The 23,427-nt window shown below is 27.8% G+C and overlaps 2 protein-coding genes across 11 annotated transcripts; both read right to left on the reverse strand.

The window, feature by feature from the left end:
• Positions 1-1,942: 1,942 nt before the first annotated feature.
• LOC137822970 (topless-related protein 1-like) lies at positions 1,943-9,020 on the reverse strand. Of its 4 annotated transcripts, none has more exons than XM_068628024.1 (15): positions 8,844-8,945; positions 8,519-8,633; positions 8,245-8,424; positions 7,983-8,096; positions 7,732-7,890; positions 7,474-7,595; positions 7,241-7,305; positions 4,624-4,773; positions 4,160-4,270; positions 3,752-3,940; positions 3,255-3,383; positions 3,066-3,161; positions 2,754-2,942; positions 2,487-2,650; positions 1,943-2,302 (listed from the first exon to the last, which is right to left on the reverse strand). In XM_068628024.1, exons 2-15 carry the CDS (start codon positions 8,602-8,604, stop codon positions 2,170-2,172), a joined length of 1,887 nt encoding a protein of 628 aa, XP_068484125.1. In that variant the 5' UTR covers positions 8,605-8,633; positions 8,844-8,945; the 3' UTR covers positions 1,943-2,169. The 4 variants fall into 4 exon arrangements, with proteins under 4 accessions (XP_068484125.1, XP_068484124.1, XP_068484128.1 ...); XM_068628023.1 differs by having other exon boundaries at positions 8,788-8,919; XM_068628027.1 differs by lacking the exon at positions 8,519-8,633 and having other exon boundaries at positions 8,844-9,020.
• Positions 9,021-18,253: 9,233 nt separating this feature from the next.
• On the reverse strand, positions 18,254-23,075 carry LOC137821322 (cysteine--tRNA ligase, chloroplastic/mitochondrial). Of its 7 annotated transcripts, none has more exons than XM_068625857.1 (9): positions 22,588-23,075; positions 22,432-22,495; positions 21,451-21,612; positions 21,051-21,221; positions 20,620-20,901; positions 20,331-20,456; positions 19,947-20,150; positions 19,351-19,452; positions 18,254-18,693 (listed from the first exon to the last, which is right to left on the reverse strand). In XM_068625857.1, exons 1-9 carry the CDS (start codon positions 22,944-22,946, stop codon positions 18,469-18,471), a joined length of 1,695 nt encoding a protein of 564 aa, XP_068481958.1. In that variant the 5' UTR covers positions 22,947-23,075; the 3' UTR covers positions 18,254-18,468. The 7 variants fall into 7 exon arrangements, with proteins under 7 accessions (XP_068481958.1, XP_068481960.1, XP_068481961.1 ...); XM_068625859.1 differs by having other exon boundaries at positions 22,432-22,499; positions 22,588-23,048; XM_068625860.1 differs by having other exon boundaries at positions 21,451-21,641; positions 22,588-23,028.
• Positions 23,076-23,427: the final 352 nt, after the last annotated feature.

The raw sequence follows: 23,427 nt of genomic DNA on the forward strand, positions 1-23,427 counted from the left end.
ATAAAAAATATCATTTTCATAAATTTTAATATATTTAGTAAATTTATTTTAATTTAACACAAAATTATTTTTTATTATATTTTTAAATTTTTTATTAAAAATACAAGTAATTATGGATATTATATATTAGAAAAAATTAATTAACTCAAACCTACATAAAAAAGTAATCATAATTTATTATTCAAATATCTTTTAATAACATGATAAATTTGTAAATTTACATTTTACATCTTTAAAATAATTTCTAACTTCCCTCCCAACTATCACATCACTCACAAAATTCAATAAATCATCCTTACAAATTCATTCTATCATCTTTCAATCCAAATAACCTCACACATCCTCTTTAATCCTCACAAATCCATTCTCTCTCCTCCCCACGATCCTCAATCCAAACACAACATGTTATTCCATGTACTAAAAATATGCAAAGTTTAATAAATATGCATATATATTATGTTAGTTATAAGCGAGAAAGAAAGTGTCATTTTAATTGCTAATTGTTAATAATGTGGTAATTTAAGTTTTTCAATTTTTTTAAACACAGTAAATAATATTGTTTGACTAATTGTAAATTAGAATTATAATTGAATAGAATTGAGTATAATTAAAATTGTGTAACTAAATAGTTATTTAGTTTGATTCCAATTTTCAATAACGTGAACCATTAGCATCCTTTGTGTCTTGAAACATTTTCATCAATGCCTTAAAATGCTTAATGATTTCTATTATTTTTTGTTTTCACAATGACACTTATCCAGTGTGAATGCACACGTTATAATTGAATATAATTAAAATTATTTAACTTAATAGAATTTAATTTTTTAAAAAATTTTAGTAGTGTGAATCATTAACATCTTTGTGCCTTGAAACGCTTTCATCAATGCCTTGAAACGCCTAACAGTTTCTATTATTTTTTGTTTTCACATCAACACCTTCCAATGTGAATGCATGTGTAATAATTGAATATAATTAAAATTATGTAACTGAGTAGAATTTAATTTTTATTCAAATTTCCAGTAACGTGAACCATTACCATCCTTTTGCCTTAAAACGCTTTCATCAATATCTTGAAACGCGTAACGATTTATTATTTTTCGTTTTCACAGCGAAACCTCTCCAGAGTGCATGCACACATTATAATTGAATATAATTAAAATTGTGTAACTGAATATAATTTAATTTTATTAAAATTTCTAGTAATGCCTAATGATTTCTATTATTTCCTGTTTTCATAGCAACACCTTCTCATGTGAATGTATGCTGTATAATTGTATAGAATTGAATATAATTAAAATTGTGTAACTAAATAAAATTTAATTTTATTCAAATTTCCAGTGGATCATTAGCATCCTTGTCGTCGCTGCTATAAAATCATAAAATAGAAACTAATTTTTAGTGACAAAAAATAATTAGTTGATATAGTGACTAAATTAGAAATCATTTTAGAGATTAAATAATTTTTGGTTTCTAGATTAGTTTCTATTATTATTAAATGGTTTCTGAATTGGTTTGTAAATTGGTATCTAATTAGCAACCAAGGTTTATGCTTCCAAATTTAAAAACTAAACAATTAGTAGTTAAAACCTTAGTTGCTAACTAAATATCAATTTAAAAATCATTCAACAATAATATAAACCTTGAAATGTCTAACTATCTCTATTATTTTTCGTATTCACAACTACACTTTCCAACGTGAATGCACACATTATAATTGAATAGACTTTAAAAAATAGAGAAAACAATTTTTTTTTCATTATTTCCCATACAAATCTTAAGAGAATTAGATTCAAAATAATTATATAATTTCATAATTAAAGTGAAAGCAAATAATAGAAATAAATTATAGTTTGAAAAAAATAATTTGTAATTATTGAATCATAATTATGTTTAACATACAATTTGATTAAAGTAATGTTTATATTTAATATTAATCAGTTTAGTTAAATAATGAAAAATTAAGAATATAAAATGATAATTAAAAATATACCACAATCATGTAATTAAGGATAATTCAAAACAAAATGTATACAAAATGTAGTAATAGATAATGAAGAGTGACAATAAACAGTATTATTATTTTTTATTTTCTCTAGTTCTTGATTATTTTTCTTAATCTTTTGTCACTCATTTGATTTTTGACACTCTCACAATCTTGGTGTTGTGTTGTCAACGGCTAAACCTGTTCCAATCTTCTGGCTTTCGAGGCTCAAACACAAAAATCCTACCATCTGTGAGCCCCACAACAAATTGGCTTGGCTTATGTGGATGTGCAGCAATTGCTAGTGCAGAAATGCTGGAACTGGAATAAACAAATAACATAATTATAATGTGTGCCAAGGGAATATGCAATATATAAAAATTAAAAAATGACTATTAGTTTTTTTTGTAGTGAAATCAAAGGCCAAAGCTTCTGGTGATAGGTCAAGATCTCATAGACAAACCAAATACTCTAATATTTGTTACCTTAGAGAAGAAAAACATACCTTAAAGTTGTAGAAAGGTAAGTTGATAGATTAATCCTACAACGTATTTGAAACTTTAAGGTATCAAGAATTGCCACATTTCCATCAACAAAACTGACATACACAGCTTGACCATCAGATGAGAAAGTTGCTTGGGAGATAACCACTGCAACTTGTGGAACCCACTAGCATGAAACAAAAAGTTTGTGTATTTGTTAAGTAAGAAACAACTCGCTTTATAAGGGAAAACCATATCATAATAACTAAGTGAGGGGGAAAAAAGAGAACCTGGTTACAACATTTGAGATCTGTTGCTTCATACATTGCAAGATAATCACTTCGAACAACAAGGAAGTGCCTCTGATATAGGTGAAATTGAATATGTGTTTCAGACACTACTTCTGGCAGCCTTCGTCCATATATCTGCAAGTACCCTTCTTTCCGTTTTTTCCACTCATTGGTGTCCCATACAAAAATCTACAAGAGACAATTAAAATAATGACAAACCAAGTTCATATGGAACTAACCAGAAAAATCACACTAACCCATCTTATCACCCTCAGTCACATAATGCATGTAATAGATATGAAATATACTAACCTCATCATTTACACCAATGGAAACAAGCAGATCAAAACTAATTGAAAATGCAAGGTCCGAAACTCTTTTGGAGTGACCCTCAAGTTTGCTTATAATCTGTACAAAAGTAAGATGCATAAAACTATAACTTCAACCTCTTTGAAGTAGGTGATGAAACATATCTTTCTCAAGATTAAGTAAGATATATACCTTATTTGTGCAAACATTGTATATAAGTATACTCAAATCATCCATACCAACCGCAAGTATATTATTATCACGAGGGTAGAAGGTTAAACAAGTTGCCATAGGTGGTGGTGGCATGATAGTCGTCAGAGTCTGTATTTATTGGACAGTGTATAACATGATCAGACAAATCATAGTTTCATTAGCAGACTTGTAAATGGTAGCGTGATATCAAATAAGAAAAGGAAAGAGAGAACACATGAATAATGTTTATAAATGAATGAGCATAGGATGAAAAAGAGGTATACATAACATAATAACAAAATGAAAAATCAATTATTTTGATTCTAGAAAAAGTTTATGCATACTGATAATTTCTACAAGTTGTTAGAAAACCTTTATGAATGTAGGGATATGGAATCAAACCTTCCAAAATAATATCAAAACTTTAACATTAAACAATTTCATATAAATTAAGGACATTTCTTCTGCACAAATAAACTTTTATCTTCTAGTTTTACCTTAAACGAGGACATGCTGAACAAGGAGATTGGTCCCCCAGATGTTGACATGAGATATGAATCGTTCTTCGATAAAGAGAAACAAGAAATTGGGTCTCCACTATATGAACTTGTAAGTTCATTGCTCATCATCAATTGCAAGTCACTCCCAGCTGGTTGCCAAATGTAAGGAGGAACTTGTGTAGTTGCCTACATGTATTACTTATACTTTATAATAACTTCAACTACAAAGTAAGAAAACTAAAAAAAAGTGTTGATACGTTGACACTAATTTACAATTAGAAAGAAAAATAACTTTTTAATGGAATGGTCAAATCACAGTTATAAATTAGTGCATTTCATTGAACAATTATCAAAGTAACATTTTTCAACTTAAAATTATAAAGTGGATTTTATGTTTTTACTTACCTTGCCATCTGGGTTAAGGTTGTTACTAGGCCACTTCCAAAGTAGATGATGTCCATTTGATCCCAATGCCAAAATGCCATTTCCCTCATTGGTGTAAGCCAGTCTAAGTATCTGTTTTATCGTGAGAAAAGTTAGTGATAATTTCTTGTGTTATGAAACCTAGTAGTAAATTCTAACTTGTATTTTGTTTGTGCAAAATATATCTATGTGAATTAAAATCTTTTCATTCTCAACTCAGGTATTTATGACAAGGATGTTATCAATCCATGTAGTAATTGTTATTTTATGATTGCATTTACCTTATAAAATTTATGTAAAAAGGGAGTTGAACATTTCAAATAGAGCTATCCATGACACAATAAAGGATTATATTTATCATGTTCAACTATTTTTAAAAATTAGTGATAATAATACATGTAACTTTTAACAATAATCCAATAAAGCATTACCCTAAAAGGTCATACCTTGCTTATTTTGGGATGAGTTTGAAGCTCCAAGAAGTTACAATGGGATGATGAGTCACAAATTTGTAAGTCATTCCAAAGATTTGAATTTTTACGAGACTCTTCAAATGAATTAGACCTCCCATCTTGCAAGTCGTTTTGGTACCCATTCTTTTACAAAAACCAAGTTTAAATTAGGGCAGTCAAGTAGTATATAAGACATAAAGAAAAGTGAATAAGCAATTCCAATCGAAAAACAAAGCAAACAAAGTTATATTTGTATGTGTAATGCTTATATAAGCTACTTAAGGTAATGAACCTCAAATATATCGTTTTACCAATAACACAATATTACTTTATAATTTTTTAAACAAATACTATAAATTGCCTTCACATGTAACTCTACTACTTAACACAAGTGAAAATTGGTCTTTGTGTATGCGGTAGGAAATCAAAAGTTTAAAGATTGAGAAACTCTATAACATAGTCAACTTAAAGGTTACATACAAAAACAATTCTTCACATGTTGTACCCCATCTTTGATGATGAAAACTACAAACTTTAGACTATGAGAAGGAAATCCAATTTAGAGGCACTAGCTAGATATTTAGGATGTTATAGAAAAAGGTTATGATGTTCCTGTGTTACTAGATAACCCCACCATGACCCAGATTAGAAACCACAGAAAAGAAAATCAAGAAAACAATGGTAAATGCATGCATATTTTCTTGTCTCACAACATATTCATCAGAATTATGAATCTTAAATAAAAAAAACAATTTGGGATTATCAAAATACATGAGATATGCAGGAGACCAGATGATAGAGAGCATGTTCGTGTTAAATTAAGTAAGGGAATTTCAGTTGTAGAGAATGAAAAAGTCTAAGACTATCAAAAAGTACTTAGAAAAAATGCTTAGCATTCTAAATAAAGATAGATTGCTAGGCACTAAGTTTCTTGGTTCCAGAATTGTTGAAAATATTCTTGTAACGATACTTGACAACTTTGAAGCTTCTATAGCAACTTTGGAGACCTCAAATGAGTTGTGTTTTATCACATTGACTGAAATATTACATGAATTAAAAACACATGAATAGAGGAGATTGATGAGGCAAAAATGATCTATGGAGGGTGCCTTTCAAGCCAAGTTGAAAATTAGCACAATAACGAAAACAACAAGTAGAAGGATTTGCAAGCAATGAAAACAATAATCATAGTAGTAATGCTTAGGTTTATCCTCCATGTTCTTACTGCAAAATAAACAAAAAAAACACTAATCATCCACAAAAACAATGTTGGTGGAGGCTAGATCCAAGGTGCCCTAGGTGTGGTTAGGTAGGACACACAGAAAGGGTATGCAAATCCTAAGAACATTGAAGTCAATGTTGTCGAATACCAATCCAAGAGGATAAGTTGTTTGCTTATCATGTTTTGATAGCTTTACAGAAAGTTGACTTATTGATAATGGTTGTACAAATCATATGACTTATGATCGTGAGTTCTTTAGAAATTTTGATTAAGCTATTCTTTCTAAAGTTAAGATTGTAAATGGAGCATACATTGACGGAAAGAGTAAAGGAACAAGTGACAATCGATCAATGACAATAACAATAACAATGTAGTTTTGTATTAAAATACAAGTGTGCGAGTTTGATTCCTACATTAAGTAAGAATAAAAAAGTTGAACAACATATAAGAAAAAGACCCACAAATATTGAGTTAGAGACAGTGTCAATCTGTTGTACAGGTTTGACTCATGTCTCATTGTTGTTGAATATTTCTGGTGAATCCCTTTAAATAACCCAACAACAAAACTAGTATTTAGGAAAAATAAACATTTGTTGACCAACCAAAAGTTTTTGTTATTCAAGAATAAGAGGAGAGTACTTGTAGTATTAGTATTTTTAGTACAAGAAGATATACAAAATTACTTGACAAGTTGAATGAAGATAAGAAATATTGTTTTGAAATGACATTCTTTTTTGGTATACATGTTAAAAAAAGCAAAATAAAATATTTGAGTGTAAAAAAAAAACTAATTGCAATTATGATGAATCAAATGAATTTTTTTTTGCAAAGAATATGGAGTTGAAAATCGTAATAAAAAGTTGTACAAAATCTTGATAGGATATTTGATGTACTTAATCACAACCAAGCCAAACAAGTCTATTATAGAATAGAGCATCAGTCTAGTATAGAACAGAGCATCAGTCTACGAACAGAGCATCAGCCTGTAGAACATAGCATCAAAATGCAGATATCTTAACATCTTAACTGAGACATTTTCCAAAACTATATTCGAATTCCTAATAAAACGACTTGTAATAAACAACTTCAATATCAAGAAAAGATGTTAAATGATTGACTGTCAAATAATCTACTTGATTATCTTGATTTTTAGACATTAAATAGTCAAATAATATTTTCTTAATTTTTAGATAATAAGGAATCAAATCATAATATCTACTTATCTAATTTTTAGATATTTGTTATATTAATTACTTGGTGAATTTTATGTAATTTTATTCATCTCGATGTTATGTTATGTAAATTCACATTCCACTTGTACTTAAAAAATTATACCTTCATATATCCTTTATATAATCAACAATGTTTAACAAAGTAAGTCCAACTAACCTCTTTTGACATCTGGGAGGGTCTACCCTCTAGTGATAATACATTATGAACCTCCATTGTAGTATCTAGAGAAAGGACATGGATTATTTCCATCATAGGCAATAATTGAAATGATTACATTAAGCAACAAAACAAAATAAGAATAAATCTCATACCTAGATTTTCTGCAACAGGAAATGATACAAAGTCAATTATAGCATAAGAGTTAGAATTGTGATTTGAGATATGCTTACCAGATTTGGGGTTTTCAATTGAATTATTGTCTTCTGATTGCAAAGATGAAGGGTCCATCAGAAAGGTTTTCATGTCAGGAACACGATGTGGATCTTTAGAAACTAGATATTGCCAATTCAAACTGACAAAATGAGTAGTAAGTAAATTTTATTCCAACAGTTGAAAAGTACATGCCCATATCCAGAAAAGAAAAAAAAGCATGATTGTTATATGTGTCAATATATTATCAACTTTTGAGTTGGAAAAAAGAGGGAAACCTTTGGTTCAGAAGATGGTACAACCTCTGAGTTTTAAAGGTAGGACATTTCAATTTTTCATGGAACTCAGGATTTCCCTCAATGAGTTTCATAATACTATCTGCAACAATTCTCCTCACAGAATTTGTTTCTCCATATGTTGAAAGTGATGCATTCTCCCTGATCGATCAAGAGAAAGGTTAAGTTTAAAGCCCATCAAAGGATATTATTGTGCTCACATCTAAAATTACAACACTGAAATTGAGTTGTACCTTATATTGTTAATTGTCAAAAGCTGAGTCAATTCTTTAAATAGTTCTTCACGCCCTGAAGAAAAAACTTTCAGATCCTTGACGAGGATATCCAAAGCCTTGGTACGGTTGTCACTGTAATAAATGAAGAAACAAGATATGAAAAATATACCCAAATGAAAACAATTAAGCATTCCTTTGGAAATAATAAGATGACACTCAGCCCAATGATGTTTTTTTCTTAATCCGACAAGGTCCTTTTGTAAGACAATAAAAAGCTTACATGTCTAATGCTTCAAGGTACTTTTGTTTCCTGATTTCAAAGTATATTTTGGTTGAGTGCATGTTGTCATCTATCCTTGTAAATCTAGAAAGATAGCTCTCAGCGTCATTCCATTTCCCAAGAAGTAACATCTCCTCAAAATACTTCATGTTAAAGTACAGTCCACTTTCGCACTCAAGTCTATGAATAAAAAATTAAAGAAAACAAAATTGTCAAAAGATTAATGATGAAAATGAGAACGAAGACTGAATTTATATAAAGAGGGGTGACATACTTCTGTGCAGCTTCCTTAAATCCCTCTTCATTAAGAAATTGAAAGGTTAAGAAAACAAGATCTTTGTCTAGAGCAGAATTCTCCATTACAAATCTCTTTGTTTTATCTTATGGACCTGCATCACAATTATATAAAAATCGAAACTTTTTACTCAATTCATAACAATTATCCAATTCAAAATACTCAGAAGAGTCCTTTATTAAAATGGCAGCAGATTAACCACAAAAAACTAACATGCACTAAGAAATAACAGAAGAAATTTTTGGCACCTAGAGGGGAACGAAACACAAAGAAAGGTGCAAAGGTGAATTCACCCAAAGCTCACCCCAAAAGAAGAAGAAGAGATGGAAATTAAGAAGTAAACATGTGAAGGTTTTTTAAGGTTTTTATCTAATTGGGAAAATAAACCTCTGTAAGAAATGCGGACATAACCACTGAGAATGACTTATATAAGAAGCAGTGTCTTGAACCAGAAGAAAAAACTTTCAGAAGCACCTATCTCATGTAATATGATAAGGGCATGAACTTATCTATGTCTGAGATGTCTTAAGTTGGTGGGGACCACATGGACAGATGGTCTTTCCCACCACAGCTACAATAAATACTTAATAAAATCTCATTTTATTTTATTTATATAATTAATGTAAGTGAATGGAGGTTTTAAAGAAGGTTAGTTGTCATTCCAGTGTTTATTAAATTAAGAATATAAAATATTAAATGAAGGGCAGTTCTACTTTAGATGAATTGATTTCTTTTATTGGATTAGTATATATAATAGTATTTTTTTTTTCTTTAGGATTAAGTTATAAAGTGATATTGTTTGAATTAAAGTAAATAAAATGAAAAAAATTGTGAAATTTTATGAATAGTATAATAAATATGATTAAAATTATAATTTATTTTATATAAAAAAAATAAGATTACAAATTTTTCTTATATTTAAATATTATTGAAAAATAAATTTAATTGTAGATTATAATATTCAAACGTTATTTTCAATAATTAATAACATACCACTTTCATTTAAACGTTCTATTTAAAAAAATAGTTTTGAGTCCATATTTAATAAATTTGATTAGAAAAAAATATAATTATTTTATGAAATAAAAACATTAAGCAAACTTACTAACATTCTTAATTTATGTAAACTCAGCCTATTTCCAATAAGATTTGCTTATGAAATTACTTTAAAATAAAAGTAACATTTTAATATAAATCTATGAAAGTTATTTTTATTAAAAAGTTCTATTCAATTTATAAACACTCCTCTTTGTATTAGAACAACTCATTTATATATATATATATATATATATATTTTGTATAATCTATATTAAAAAATAATCTTATTTAACTCTCATGCTTTTATATCTAGGTTCACGGCAGTTTTTCAAATAATTATTATAAAATCAATAATTTATTGTAAAACAGGATGTAAACTCTTACATTATATCATTTCTTTCATTCATAATTTAATCAAAGTACCAAAATCTTTACACGGTTACAGACTATTTATTCTATTAAAATTAACTAATTCCATTAATGTTCATTAATGTTCATAATAAAATAATTTTATATGACTAAAAAATTTATTAACAATTACAATTGTACATTTATTATTGTATTTTATTATTATATTTATTATTGTATTTATTTCTTGAAGATACTACTGAAAGATAATCACTTTTTTAAACATTTTATGGTATGATATACTTTTTTATTTGTCATGCTAACTGGACAGAAATTAATTCCCTTATTTATCACTAAAAAAATTCATTCAATTTTAGAGTTAAACTATAATTAATTACTATATTAATTAAATTCAATATTATTTTGAAAATTAAAAAATATTAATTATAAAGTAGTTTCTATTATTAATAAAATGTATTGGTTTTTAATATATTTTTTAATTAATTAATTTAAAAAATATTTTAGAATATTTGATTTATTTTTTATATGATATTTTGTAGAATTTTTTTTATTGTGGATTGAGATTTACATGTATGTAGTGTAAAAGTTTAAATATATTTTATTCAATATTTTGAAATGGATAAAAGTAAGATTGTGCTTAAAAAATGAGAGCTCAAATATTTATTTAGAGATGTCTATATTGTATATCTGATTATGTCTTGAATAGAATTGGTATGTGAAAAATAAAAAAATAAAAAAAATACTTTTTATACTATTGAATCATAGTTTGTCATATATATGATAAGTATATTAACTTTTATACTAATTAAAACTTTGTTAATAATAAATACGTACGTACAGTAAACTTTTTAAAATTGAGTGTGTATTAAAATATTTTTAAACAATAAAAAAAATATTGGGAGATTATGTTTTCATTATTTCTATTGCACTTCTATGGTACACAAAGTGTAAAAAATATTACATAAAAGTGAATTAATTTAAGTATATTATAGATTGAAATGCTCTAAAGTAGAAGTCTCTTCTTTTCAATTTTTAATCATACATTCTTAAATTTTTTCTTTGAAGGATATATATTCTTAACAAATCTTTCAATTTCCAATTTTAGAGTATTTTTCAAACTATTAATGTTAATTATGTTGTAATAATTAATATCTACAGAAAATAAATATAATAATAAATGTAAAATGTAGTTAGTAAAACTATTCTGCTTAGATAAATTTATTTTATTATAAAAATTAGTGTGCTTAATTATTTTTTAGTATAATAAATAGTTTATGCATTGATTGTATAATAAATAGTTAATTGATTGTATAATAAATACTAGTCACAATTTATAATATATATATATATTAAAAAAATCATTAAATAAAAATTAACTTTAAAAACTAAAAATAATCAGTTTATTATATTGACTAAATTAAAGACTATTTTAGAAACTTAAAAAAATTATTAATTTTTAAATTAGTTTATATTATTGATAAATAATTTTTAATTGGTATTTAATTAGCTACCAATATTTTAACTACTAATTATTTATATTCTAAATTTGGTAGAAAAAAACTTGATTGATAATCATATGTCAATTTAGAAACTATTTAATAGAAAATAATTTAGAAACCAATAATTTATTTTAGTATTTAAAATGGTCTCTAATTTAGTCAATATAACAACTAATTATTTTTTGTCTCTAAAATTGAATTCTACTTAATAATTTTTTTGTAGTGATATATATATATATATATATATATATATATATTATTAAGGAAATAACATAAGCAAAAAGTTGTTGAAACATTCAAATAAACACCGCAAGAAATACAAGAAAATCATAAAATAAAAACCAATTTTTAGATTAAAAAAATAATTAGTTGCTATAATGACTAAATTAGAGATTAGAGACTACAAAAATTTTGGTTTTCTAAATTAGTTTATATTATTGTTAAATGGTTTCTAAATTGGTGTCTTATTAACAAGTAGCAAAAACTTTGGTTGCTAATTAGACACTAATTTAGAAACCATTTAATAATAATAGAAACTAATTTAGAAACTAACATTTTTTTTTATCTTTAAAATGATCTCTAATTTAATTACTATAACAACTAATTATTTTTTGTCTCTAAAAATTGGTTTCTATTTCATGATTTTCTTCTAGTGAAAAAATCACATAATTTATCCATACTTTTAGACGGAGACAACAAATTATAAATATGTTTTTCCACATAATTTTTTAATTATTGTTAAGAGTAACATGTTAAGCCTATAACCTTTATCATTAATTTTTTTTAAAATAAAAAGACTAAAAATGAAAATATTCCAAAGTTTAAGAATAAAAAATATATTGTATCCTCTTACAAATTACAATAATAAATTAAAATAATAATAATATTTGCTCCATTTATTTGTAAATGTTATTTTTTTTTCTATTCATTGTAGAGTTTAAGATAATTTTTGTAAACAATACCCTTCCCTTAATCTTTAATAAATGTAAATACATGCATTTGTTACCGTATATAAGTAAAAAAAGATAAAATAAAAGTCTTATGAATATTCTATTAAAGTTAGAAAATTTTATTACATTTTTTTTTATTTTTTAAAAAGAACCTTAAATAACACTTAAAAATAAATAAAAAAGAATAAACTTAAATGTAGTTTAATACACGTATTATTTTTTATTCGCAATTTTAATAAATCATCAAATTTGTCTATATTTTTATTTTTAGTATTTTAATTGATTAAATTATTTTTTAGGATACCTTGAATTAATATGTTAAGTTTAAGGTTCAATAAATAAAAAATAAATAAATAAAATATAATTCAGAATTAAGAATTGGACTAAAATTATGATTTTTCTAAAAGGAAAAAATTTAAATGCTTATATTTTAAGATGTAACTGGCGGCCTCTCCCCTCACTTTTTTTCTTTCTCTCCGGTTGTCCATCTTTTAAACTATCTTCCTTTTCTCTTTTCTTTCCATACATCATCAATTTTGATTGAATCAGAATGTAGCTGAGGAGCTAAAACAACATTACTACTCAAACATATTCTCGAACATACTAAGTTCATATTTGCTATAAATATCATTTATTCTCTGTTTTTTTCTTAAAATTTAGTCATCAATCTTAATGAGTCAGTCGAGAAAAGTAATTTTCTCAACTTATTATACTATACACTAAATTTTGTTATGTTTGGATAACTTGCATAAGGTCTTTATATCTTGAAGCTTATCCATACTGGATAGATAAAATTCTAGAGGTTGCTCGGAAAACAAACAATTAAGGTAAGAGAAGTTAATTTTAACTTTCAATAGTACTCTAGGCTAGAAAATCTGAATGTGGAGAGGACGTGATCCCAAGTTTCAATTTCTTTTGCATGGACGTTATTTGATGAAATTGTTTGATTTTATGTTGTGTGAATATGTATAAATATTAAATTTTGATAGTTTGAAAAGTTAACTATTGTTTTTTTTTTATGTTGAAAAGGTTATTGAATGTTATATGTGATTGAATGGTATGTGAATGATGAAAATTGCATGAAATTGAAGTCATACATTTGGGATAATGTATGGACTTATGTTTGTTTGTGTATTAAGTATTGATGTCTATGTGGTAACAAAGATCTACTGGCCTCATTGGTAGTCTAAGTCACATAAACTAAGATATCAGGTGGTGAGAAGCTGATAGGAAAGTTCATGCACACTGTGACATATGAGATGCACGACTTGAGTTGTATTAAACTTACTTTGATCATTTTTCCTGGATTCACAAGTCTTGAGTATTAGATCAAGTGTTAGTATCTGACATGACTTACTTAATACGGGTCTTCTAGAAGGCGTTTTGAATAATTGAGAAATTGATCCATATAATCTGATTTGCTCTTTTGATTGGATTGTATATATTATAAAATTTTATTTTCACTAGTTTACACTTACTTTTTTGGTTGTGTTGTGAACTTCCAATGACTATACTATGTACACGTGCAAATAATGATTATGTAGGTACATGAAAGTTTAAAGGACTTTAGAATATTATTTTGAGTTTTGTATTATAAATATTGTATTTATATAAATCTTAATTATGTATTAGGAACCTTTTGAAATACTCTAAAATATTTGTATAGAAACTTATAGAACTTGTATTATAATAATTAATTATATTTTTGGGTATTACATAAGATAAGATAGGAATCAAAATTAAAATTTGAATAAAACTGAAGGATCAAAATTATATTTAAATAAAATAATAATTGTAAAAACTTTAACTTTTCAATCAATTTTATGTTCACTGTATTTATTACTAACTTCTTCTTTTTTCCTCTGCACTGTACTTTTCCTGTGAGACGTGCCCTTTCAAGTATATCTCAATATGTTAATAAAAATAAAAATAATTTATATAAAATTTTCTAACAAATGTTAATTTCAATTTATAGAAAACTAGTTTAACTATTTAAACAAAATCATAAAAATGACTAAGTTTGTTGAAACGTATCCTTAATTTGTCAATATCTTTTCTTGGATGCCTCAGTTTTTGTTTTCTTCTAATCTTGCTTCATACAAACTTAATGGGTGAACTGTTTTCAATAAGTTTTCTTTTTTCTAATAAATGTGTTTGTTATAGAATGCTTGAAACGGGGAATTACAAATATTCATTTCATGGATGACAAGAAACTAATATTAATTTGGTTTATTGTTTTAGAACTTGACATACTTTTTTAAATGATTCAATTACTTTTTGTTAATATTAAATTTTTAAAAATAAAATCAACTTCAAATTTTTTGCAATTATAAAATTTAAATTATCATTAAAATAAAATTCTAACTTACGTCATTTCTATGGGCAGATATTATTTTTATAATTTTATTAGTTCACAAAACAAATATTCAGTAACTTCTTAAAATTGAAGTTACCGAAAATACCACCTAATGAAATTATACACTAAAAATAGTTTCGCATGAGAATCATATAAAATTAAAAAATAAACATAATTTTATTTTTGTCAATCCAATTGACGTAATCTTTAATATAATTTTTCAAAATATTATAAAATCAATAAAATTATAATTATAAGGACTTACATAATTGTATAATGTAAAATTGATAGGGCTAAGATAAAGTATGAATATTTTATTATTAAATATAAAATTTATAAATAATAAAAATGAATTATTCAAATTTTATTTTAAAAGAATTATTATCGTTTTTAGAAAAAAATCTTTTTTTCTTTGATTTCTCTCTACAAATTCGTAGCATGTCATATGAATCCCGATGGAGATAGAATAAGTGTATCCAATCAATTTATGCTTTAAAATAAGTTTCTCTTTACCTTTTTTTTGGTTAGTTTTGAGAAAAAAATTATGCATGTCTGGTGAGGAGACTTTTTTCATATTTTGTTTTTAGAACTATAATAAGTATCAGTTAGTTCAGATCATATCAAATCATTTATTAGAACTTTTTGTGTTCAAGTTTAGTCCTCCTGTTGCTATGGAATTGGAGTTTAGTTGCTATGGAATTGGAGTTTAGTTTTGTGTTGAACAGGTAAGGAAATATGATTTAATTGTTAATAGTATCTTAGGTTAAACGAAGTGGATGTGAAAGTAACATTCTCACATTGTTTTGAAAATTTTGTAGAAATTGGTATATTGGTTTATTTTTTTATTTAAATGAGTTCAACTTGGAATTGCTATACTAGTTTGACTGAAATGAAAATCCTATTTTATTTTGAATGCTTTGAAATATTGTATGCATGTATCAGTTTTGTGTTAAAATGTTGAGCACGGACAAGTAATTCAAGTTGGGATTAGTTAGAATAAGATAGGTAGAAAAGAAATTGAAAAACTATGTTGAACCACAATAAACATGTGCTAGGTTATACGAATTACCCTAATCTTATGCACATTTGTTGAGTTAGTCAAGTGTCGTTAGACTAAATTTGTTTTATTAAAAATTCAAGAGTTGTTGGGTAAGTCAAATTCATTGGGCGAGCTATTTAATAAAAACTCCTAATAGATTGATCGTTGGACAAGCCAAACTCTCGTTGGGAAAAAATCATTTAATTAAAAATCTAAGAACTTTGATTGCTAAGCAAACCAAATTTGTTGTGCAAGCTATTAAATAAAAACTCCCTAAGATTTGGTTATTGGGCAAGGCTAAGAGCTAAGAGATAAGAACTTTGTCACTAGGCAAACATTTTATTTATTGGGTGACTAAAATTTGTTAAGTGTGTTGTGCCTTTTGCTGCGTGAGCAAAATGGTAGTTGGACAAATTGTAACATATGCTTAATGCGTTGGACAAGTCAAATATCACTTGAGCGAGAAGAGGTTTTCTAAACTTTGAAAAAATATGTTTTTAAATGTTTCTAAAAGCTAAAATGTGTTTATCTTTCATTATATTGTTATATTTGACCAATATATAGTATTTGAACATTTTATAATATAATGGATGATGAATTTTGAATTTATTGGCATTTGATTTAAGTTAGGATGTATATGTATGAATGTAAATTTTGATGAAAATGATTATATATGATATGAAGTATGATATAGATGTACTTATTTATAGGAAAGGGAATTTTATATTATTCTGACTCTACTAATACATTGGATTCACAAAGAGAAATATTATCATGTGATGGAGTCAATGAGAGTTCTTATGATTTAGTTTGCGATGTGAAAAAAATTGGTCTAGCACATCATAGAGATTTACCTAGTCATATGAGATGACTAATCTCTTTTTGATGTAGTTGTGTTCGATAGACAACATAATAAATGTTGTATAACAAATACAGGTCTTTGAGTCAAATTCAATGCGTGCGTAACATTTTATTTATTTTGAAAGTTTTTAAACAATTATATTTACACCAAAAAAAGTAAGTTCCTTTCTGAAAACAAAGTTCATTTTACCATTTAAGCAAAAATTAATTATTCTATATTCGTTTTTTAATAAATTGTTTTTAAATATACATTTTTTAACAATTATATTTAAAAAAATAATTGTGCTAAATTCTAATTAAAAAATGACCTTACATTACAAAATAATCATTAAATAATAATCAAATTTAGAAATAAAAATAATTAGTCAAAATATATATATATATATATATATATAATAAATTAATCACTATATTAACTAGATTAGATATTAATTTAAAGACTTAAAAATTATTCATATCTAAAGTGATTTCTATTAATAATAAAAATTTATAAAATGATTTATAAATTAGTTACTTAAGTTTTAGCTACTAATATCTTAGAATCTAAATTGATCCACGAAGTAATAAAGACTAATTTAGAATATAAAATAATAAATAAATAAAATTTTGATAATTATTGATTAAATTAATTAAATACCAATTTAAATGCCATTTTAATTTATGTTATTAATAATAGAAATTACTTTAAATATCAATAATTTTTTTAATTTAAAAAAATAGTCTCTAATTTAATCAAGTAATAATTAATTATTTTGATATGTAAAATTAATTTTTAGTTAATAATTTTTTTGTAGTGTTATTTTTTTTTATAAAGTTTTCGTGTTAGGCATCACTATGCAGCTTGACATCTCACCTAAGCTGACACTTCAAGTAACAACAATCATCTGCCATCATATGAAAAAAAAAATATTATTAAAAAAAAGAAAAAAAAAAGAAAATACAAAAATATGGGGGGACTAGACCAAAATCCATATATTAACACAAACGATACATAAGTAGATTATACCTATTCATAAAGAATTCTAAGAACAGACTAGTTGGGAGTCTATTATACCAATGAAATTATTCTCTATGAATAAATCTTAAATTAGCCAACTTATCAGCACACGCATTCCCTTCACGAAAAATATGAGTTACCCTAAACCTGATTGTCCCACAAAAATTAAGACAAGTATTTCATCGATTCTGTTTTGTAGTGTTATTTAAGATGACTAGTATTTCACTTCTCACTGGCACCAAAATACACTCTAGAATGGAGAGAAAATAAAAATTTGAATGGAAGATATATATTTTTTAAAGCTTTCATTTTCCAAAGACGACTTTTTTTTGTTCTCTTTAATTAAACAAAAAAAATGAGTCATTATCTATATTTCTTTCTTCTATACAACGGTTTTCTTGTGATCTAGGGATCCATTTCATTATTAGCACAAACAAAGATCAAGAATGAAAAAAAAAACTGAAAACTCCTTGTCACCACAAAAGGCTTTCTCAATATGAAGCCAAAAGGGTACTTACTCCAGTGATACTGCGATAAATTATTTCAATACTAATATGAAAATGTTGCAACTATGAATGAAGAATATTCTAGGGTTAAAAGCCCGATAAATAAAAAATAATTAATTCAATATTGGTCACCAAGACAACATACTGAGTAGCAGATCCATATTTTTAAGGCACCATGAATTAAGAAGGGTACCCTTTATCATAGTGAGCAGTTGATAGCTTCATACAGCAGTGGCATCCCTTACAATTAATTTCCATATACATTTCTTGGTTTTGCTTTGGATAGGATGAAGAAGTGAAACTAAGTATCTCGACTAGAGCAGCTCTTGAAGTGGAAGAGGAATGGTAGGCCTCCAAGTTGTGCCATTTGGACTGTCCATAAGAGTAATACCAAGAATAGCCAAATCCTTCCTAATTGCATCCGATTTAGCATACTCCTTTTCTATTCTAGCAGCAGCCCGTTCTTCAATTTTCTGCAACACTTTCTCTTCTGTCAAGTTTGCACGCTTTAAAGCTTTTTCCTTAAGCTGCTGCAGAACCTGCAGCATGCAACAATGATTAGAAACAAGAAATATTGAGCATTTGGCAGAATAATATGAATTATGTTATGCAAACAGATACCAGAGAAACAACATCTCAAACCTATTCATATTTCACACCATTAGATTTACCACTGGATTTTTGCAAGCTCACTGTAGGTATCATATAAAACATAAATGTTTTATAACAATATACAGAGTCATTAAGGAGAATTTTGTAGCAGTCCATTGTTATAGCAGCTTCAGACTGGGTGGAAGTATCATTGCCTGTTGGATTAGTCTCAATACTGAATCCGATGGCCAATAAAGCAGACAAAAGAATGCCCATAAAAAACCTCCACTTAAACACTATGCCGGAATTGAATGGGAATTAAAGATTTAGAAAGAAAAAATGAGAGGATTCAGTGTATAGATCAGAAAGAATATAACCAGTAAAAAAAGATTGTTAAAAGAGTTCAAAAATAACAATTAGACCCCAGAAAGATAAACGATAAAGGAATCAAAACTTCTAATCAATGGAATTTCCGTTAAGTACACATAAATTAGTGATTTGTACTCCCAATAAAATGTTGGGAGGGTATGATGTCATACCTCGCATGCAAAAAAAAAAAAATTAGAAAACAGAGACAGAAAGCAATCGGTTAAATGTATTCATACCTCAGAGTAACTTGCAGGCATTAGTCCTAAAACAGTAAGGACATCCCCGATGCTCTTCTCCAAAGCTGCAAGTGACTCTATTCGAAATTTTTGTTTTTTCCCCTGCATGATTATGAACTTGGAATGTTATAAACAGCATTTAACCCATATACTTTATTTGCTGATGTGCCAAGCATTAAATAATATCATCCCCAAGATAAAATTTGGAAGATGCATTTCTGGCACAGAAACTCTGAAACAACACAATTAATTAGAGACCACATCTAGAGATCGAAAACCATGAAGAGATCTGCACAAAATCCTTTTATTCAACCTTTGCAAAGGTTAAGTTATTGGCATCATGTAACACTTAGCAAGTAAACAACTTGAAATATAGGTTTGCTTGAAGCACGATTGATTACTAGATACAAGTACAAGTATGACCAAAACCAGAGGTTCGATAGACTGACATTAAACTAAAACCAAAATTGTACAACAACAATAAGATGAATTAATTAATGTTAAAGTTATTCATTTCCAAACCTTGACCTCATTTAAAATCAATACTAAACTATAATTACATAATAACTTCGGCTATAAACGAGAAAATGTCATACCTTACGCGTATGCAGCAAATCATTGATTGACTTTAAGGGATCAGACATTCCAGCCAATACAACTGGAGTGTGAAGATCATCCGACATTGAGGTCAGAAAAACATCATGGAACTTATCAATAATATTCAATGTATCTGGTGGGGTGGAATCCTTTCTAATTGTCTGATCGTGCTGATTCAAGAAGCTTTCACATTCGTATAATGTCTGCAAGCACACGACACATTCAAGATAGTCCACACAACATACATGCTGACATAATAAAGAAGCAAGCCTATTTAAGAATACCCATGGGGAAAATGCATAGAAGATGAAGTGTGCAAACTGTACAGATTGATAAGCACACATAGCAAGGAGAAATAAAATAATTCCTAAAGAAAGTAATACCTCATATATATAAAAGATACGGTCTGAAGCACTTTCAAGTTGTATATTTGAGTAATTAACAGGAGATCGATAATGGGCACTCATCAAAAAATATCTCAAAGCCAGTGGATGGTAAATGTCTATAACCTGATAAAACAATGTTTATGGCATCATAATGTAACCCTTTGAATGGTAACTAATCAACAAATAGAAATTGTAGGTCCTTGACCATAGACTAAATAGTTTGTCTAATAAAAATGACGATAGACTTAATAAGTAGGATAAGTTTAAACCATCAGGGATGATTCACCTGACGTATTGTGAAAAAATTTCCCAAAGATTTTGACATCTTCACAGAATCAATGGTAACAAAACCATTGTGCATCCATATGCTTATATCACTTTTCTTACATGCAGCACAACTCTGAGCAATTTCATTCTCATGGTGAGGAAACACAAGATCAATTCCTCCACCGTGGATGTCAAAAGAGTAACCAAGATAAACTGCACTCATGGCACTGCATTCAATATGCCACCCAGGTCTTCCAGGGCCCCAGGGACTTTCCCAAAATGGCTCCCCTGGCTTTGCAGACTGCAAAATAGCATTGAAAATCCACAATAAGTTTCAAACTAAATTAAGATTGAAGAATTTAATAATCATTGATTTGTAATATATAGGATATCAACATATTTGACAGAACATATTATCCTCATTTGTCAATTGTCACTGATATATTATACCTTCCACAGAGCAAAATCAGCAGGATTTTTCTTCCTTGTATCAACTGCAACCCTCTCACCAGCACGATTATCTTCTAGATCTCGACTAGATAGTTTCCCATATTCAGGAAATTTTTCTACATGAAAGTATACATCCCCGTCAACAATGTAGGCATACCCATTATTAAGAATCTGTCAAGAAGCATGTTAACTGATCAATAATGAAGCAAATCAACATTGTATTTCTTAAGAAGATAAACAAAAATAGAGTTTTATAATGAACTATGAAGAGAAGCATTTCATCTACCAATAATGTATCTAAGTAAGCTTGTGTAGAAATGGAATATGAATAAACAGTCCAAAATTTGTCTATCTTCTAGTGTCCATTTTAATGCCCACAGTAAATGGTGAGCATCAGTACCTTCTCAATCATATCAATGATTTGGGGCATGTGCTCCGAGACCTTTGGTTCCACAGAAGGAGGCAGACAATTCAGAGTTATCATGTCTCGACAGAACTCTTCACAATAGCGCCGGCTCAAACTGATTGGATCTTCTTCTAACTCTTTTGCTCTAGCAATTATCTACATATTGAAAAGTGCAGACTAAGATCCTGTAATACCAATTAAAAAACAGTGGGAACTTAACAAATGGATATAATCAAAATTCAAAACTTGTCCACAAGTTCTTAAGGTCTAAACTCTAAATGATTCAGAACTACTATTTATAGGGTAACAACTAAGAAGTGAATGGCCAAGAGTCACGTAAAAGGTTTTGTTTGGATAAACTTCTGTATACGTGCTTGTATGACAAGAAAATGAAAAAGGTAAAATAAATTGAGATTCTCTGATGAGTTAAAATCATTTCTACGTAGTTAACTTTTGTAGAAGCTATCTCATTTAACTTCTCCAAAAGCTAAGATACGTAAGTTGATTTTAACTTTTGAGAGAAACCCAATTCATTTACCTTCTTATTTACTTTTCCTATACGTAATTATGAAAAGAAGTTGACCATAACAAGACCTAGTTCAAACCCATGAAAAATTCCCCACCCACCTCATTACCATCCTCTACTAAGAGCAAATTCAGGCTTAGTTGCAAACATATCATCTTGAAGATTTTCATCTCTTCTCTAGCTGTCTAGTTATTAATATTTTCAACAAGCGAAAAGCTTAACACCTTGACCTAATGAAAGCAAAGGACAGACTTTGAGCTATTAAAACAAGAGCCAAGCAATAAGCTGAAAGATGCTTACTAAATAACGAATAAAATTGCCTCAAGGGCGCCAATTGTTGTATTATGAAGATATGAGACATGAGATAACAAAGAATCATACAAATTGACTTTTTAATGAGAAAGTAGCAAGGAGGTGCAAAAACAGGAAATAGACACTCACTCACTGACCTTGTCATCAACGTCAGTAAAATTGCGAACATAACAGACTTCAAATCCCAAATGCTTAAAGTATCTGCCTAATTGCCAAGCAGAGAAAACCAATTAGTACCAAATAGAAAAGGAGAGTACGATTGAATTAAGCGTGTGCGAAGAGAAGAGAGAAACCTGTAAAGAAGGTCGAAATTGATATAGACGCGTGCATGTCCAATATGGCTGAGATCGTAGGCGGTGACGCCGCATACGTACATTCCCACTTTGGATTCCACTTTGGGTTTGAAGAGTTGCTTCGTTTTACTCATGGTGTTGTGCAGCCACACCTCCGGCGCGGATTTCTTCAGGGTGAGACCCTCGGCGTCGGATTCGCCGCATTCCTTCACCGCCGTCAACGGCGGAGATGAGCCGGTGCAGAAGGACTGCGGATTCTTCGTCCTGAAGATGGCGGCGTGGGGTGTGGATGGAGCGGAGCGAGGAAAAAGCGTAGAGAAGAAGGGTCTGTAGCACTTAAGAAGAGAGACAGTACCCATTTTGCAGCTTCTCTTATGGCGTCTCTCTGTTATCTGTTATCAACAATCAGCTTGCAGTTACGGAGTTCACTCGGACGAGTTCATGCTTTAAGGTTGTCGTTTATTGATTTATTCATAGGGTATGAACTTAGAAGGGAAAGAGAATTTAGAAGGAATTTTTTTTAAAGTTTATTGGATATTTCTTCTTATTTTAACCATGATTTAGTATAAAAAATTTATTTAAAGTATTGCTTAAAAATTTAATGATTTGTATACTTTAGAAATAATTAAAAATACCATTTTTCTAATTTTTATGTTTTCTGTTTCTTTCTTCTCTTAAGGGATGCTTGGTAACTTTTAGAATATCTGAAATTAAAAAAAAAATATATATATATTAATATATATATATATATATATATATATATTACACGTTAATTAACACGATCATCACAAATTAAAGAAAACAAATACAAAACAAAGCACGGGATAAGTTAGCTATTTT

Source organism: Phaseolus vulgaris, chromosome 9 (assembly GCF_000499845.2).
Source record: "Phaseolus vulgaris cultivar G19833 chromosome 9, P. vulgaris v2.0, whole genome shotgun sequence".
In the NCBI taxonomy this organism is placed as follows: domain Eukaryota; kingdom Viridiplantae; phylum Streptophyta; class Magnoliopsida; order Fabales; family Fabaceae; genus Phaseolus; species Phaseolus vulgaris.

What these genes read in the sequence shown, in the direction of transcription:
- LOC137822970 (XM_068628024.1), bottom strand. Translation starts at nt 8,604, where the DNA reads ATGGAGAATTCTGCTCTAGACAAAGATCTTGTTTTCTTAACCTTTCAA. An exon ending in TACCATCTTCTGAACCAAAG is followed by an intron (nt 7,596 to 7,731) that starts GTTTCCCTCTTT and finishes TCATTTTGTCAG; the next exon opens with TTTGAATTGGCAATATCTAG. An exon ending in ATCTCAAATGTTGTAACCAG is followed by an intron (nt 2,651 to 2,753) that starts GTTCTCTTTTTT and finishes GTTTCATGCTAG; the next exon opens with TGGGTTCCACAAGTTGCAGT.
- LOC137821322 (XM_068625857.1), bottom strand. Translation starts at nt 22,946, where the DNA reads ATGGGTACTGTCTCTCTTCTTAAGTGCTACAGACCCTTCTTCTCTACG. An exon ending in TTACTGACGTTGATGACAAG is followed by an intron (nt 21,613 to 22,431) that starts GTCAGTGAGTGA and finishes TTCAATATGTAG; the next exon opens with ATAATTGCTAGAGCAAAAGA. An exon ending in ATTTGCTGCATACGCGTAAG is followed by an intron (nt 19,453 to 19,946) that starts GTATGACATTTT and finishes ATAATCATGCAG; the next exon opens with GGGAAAAAACAAAAATTTCG.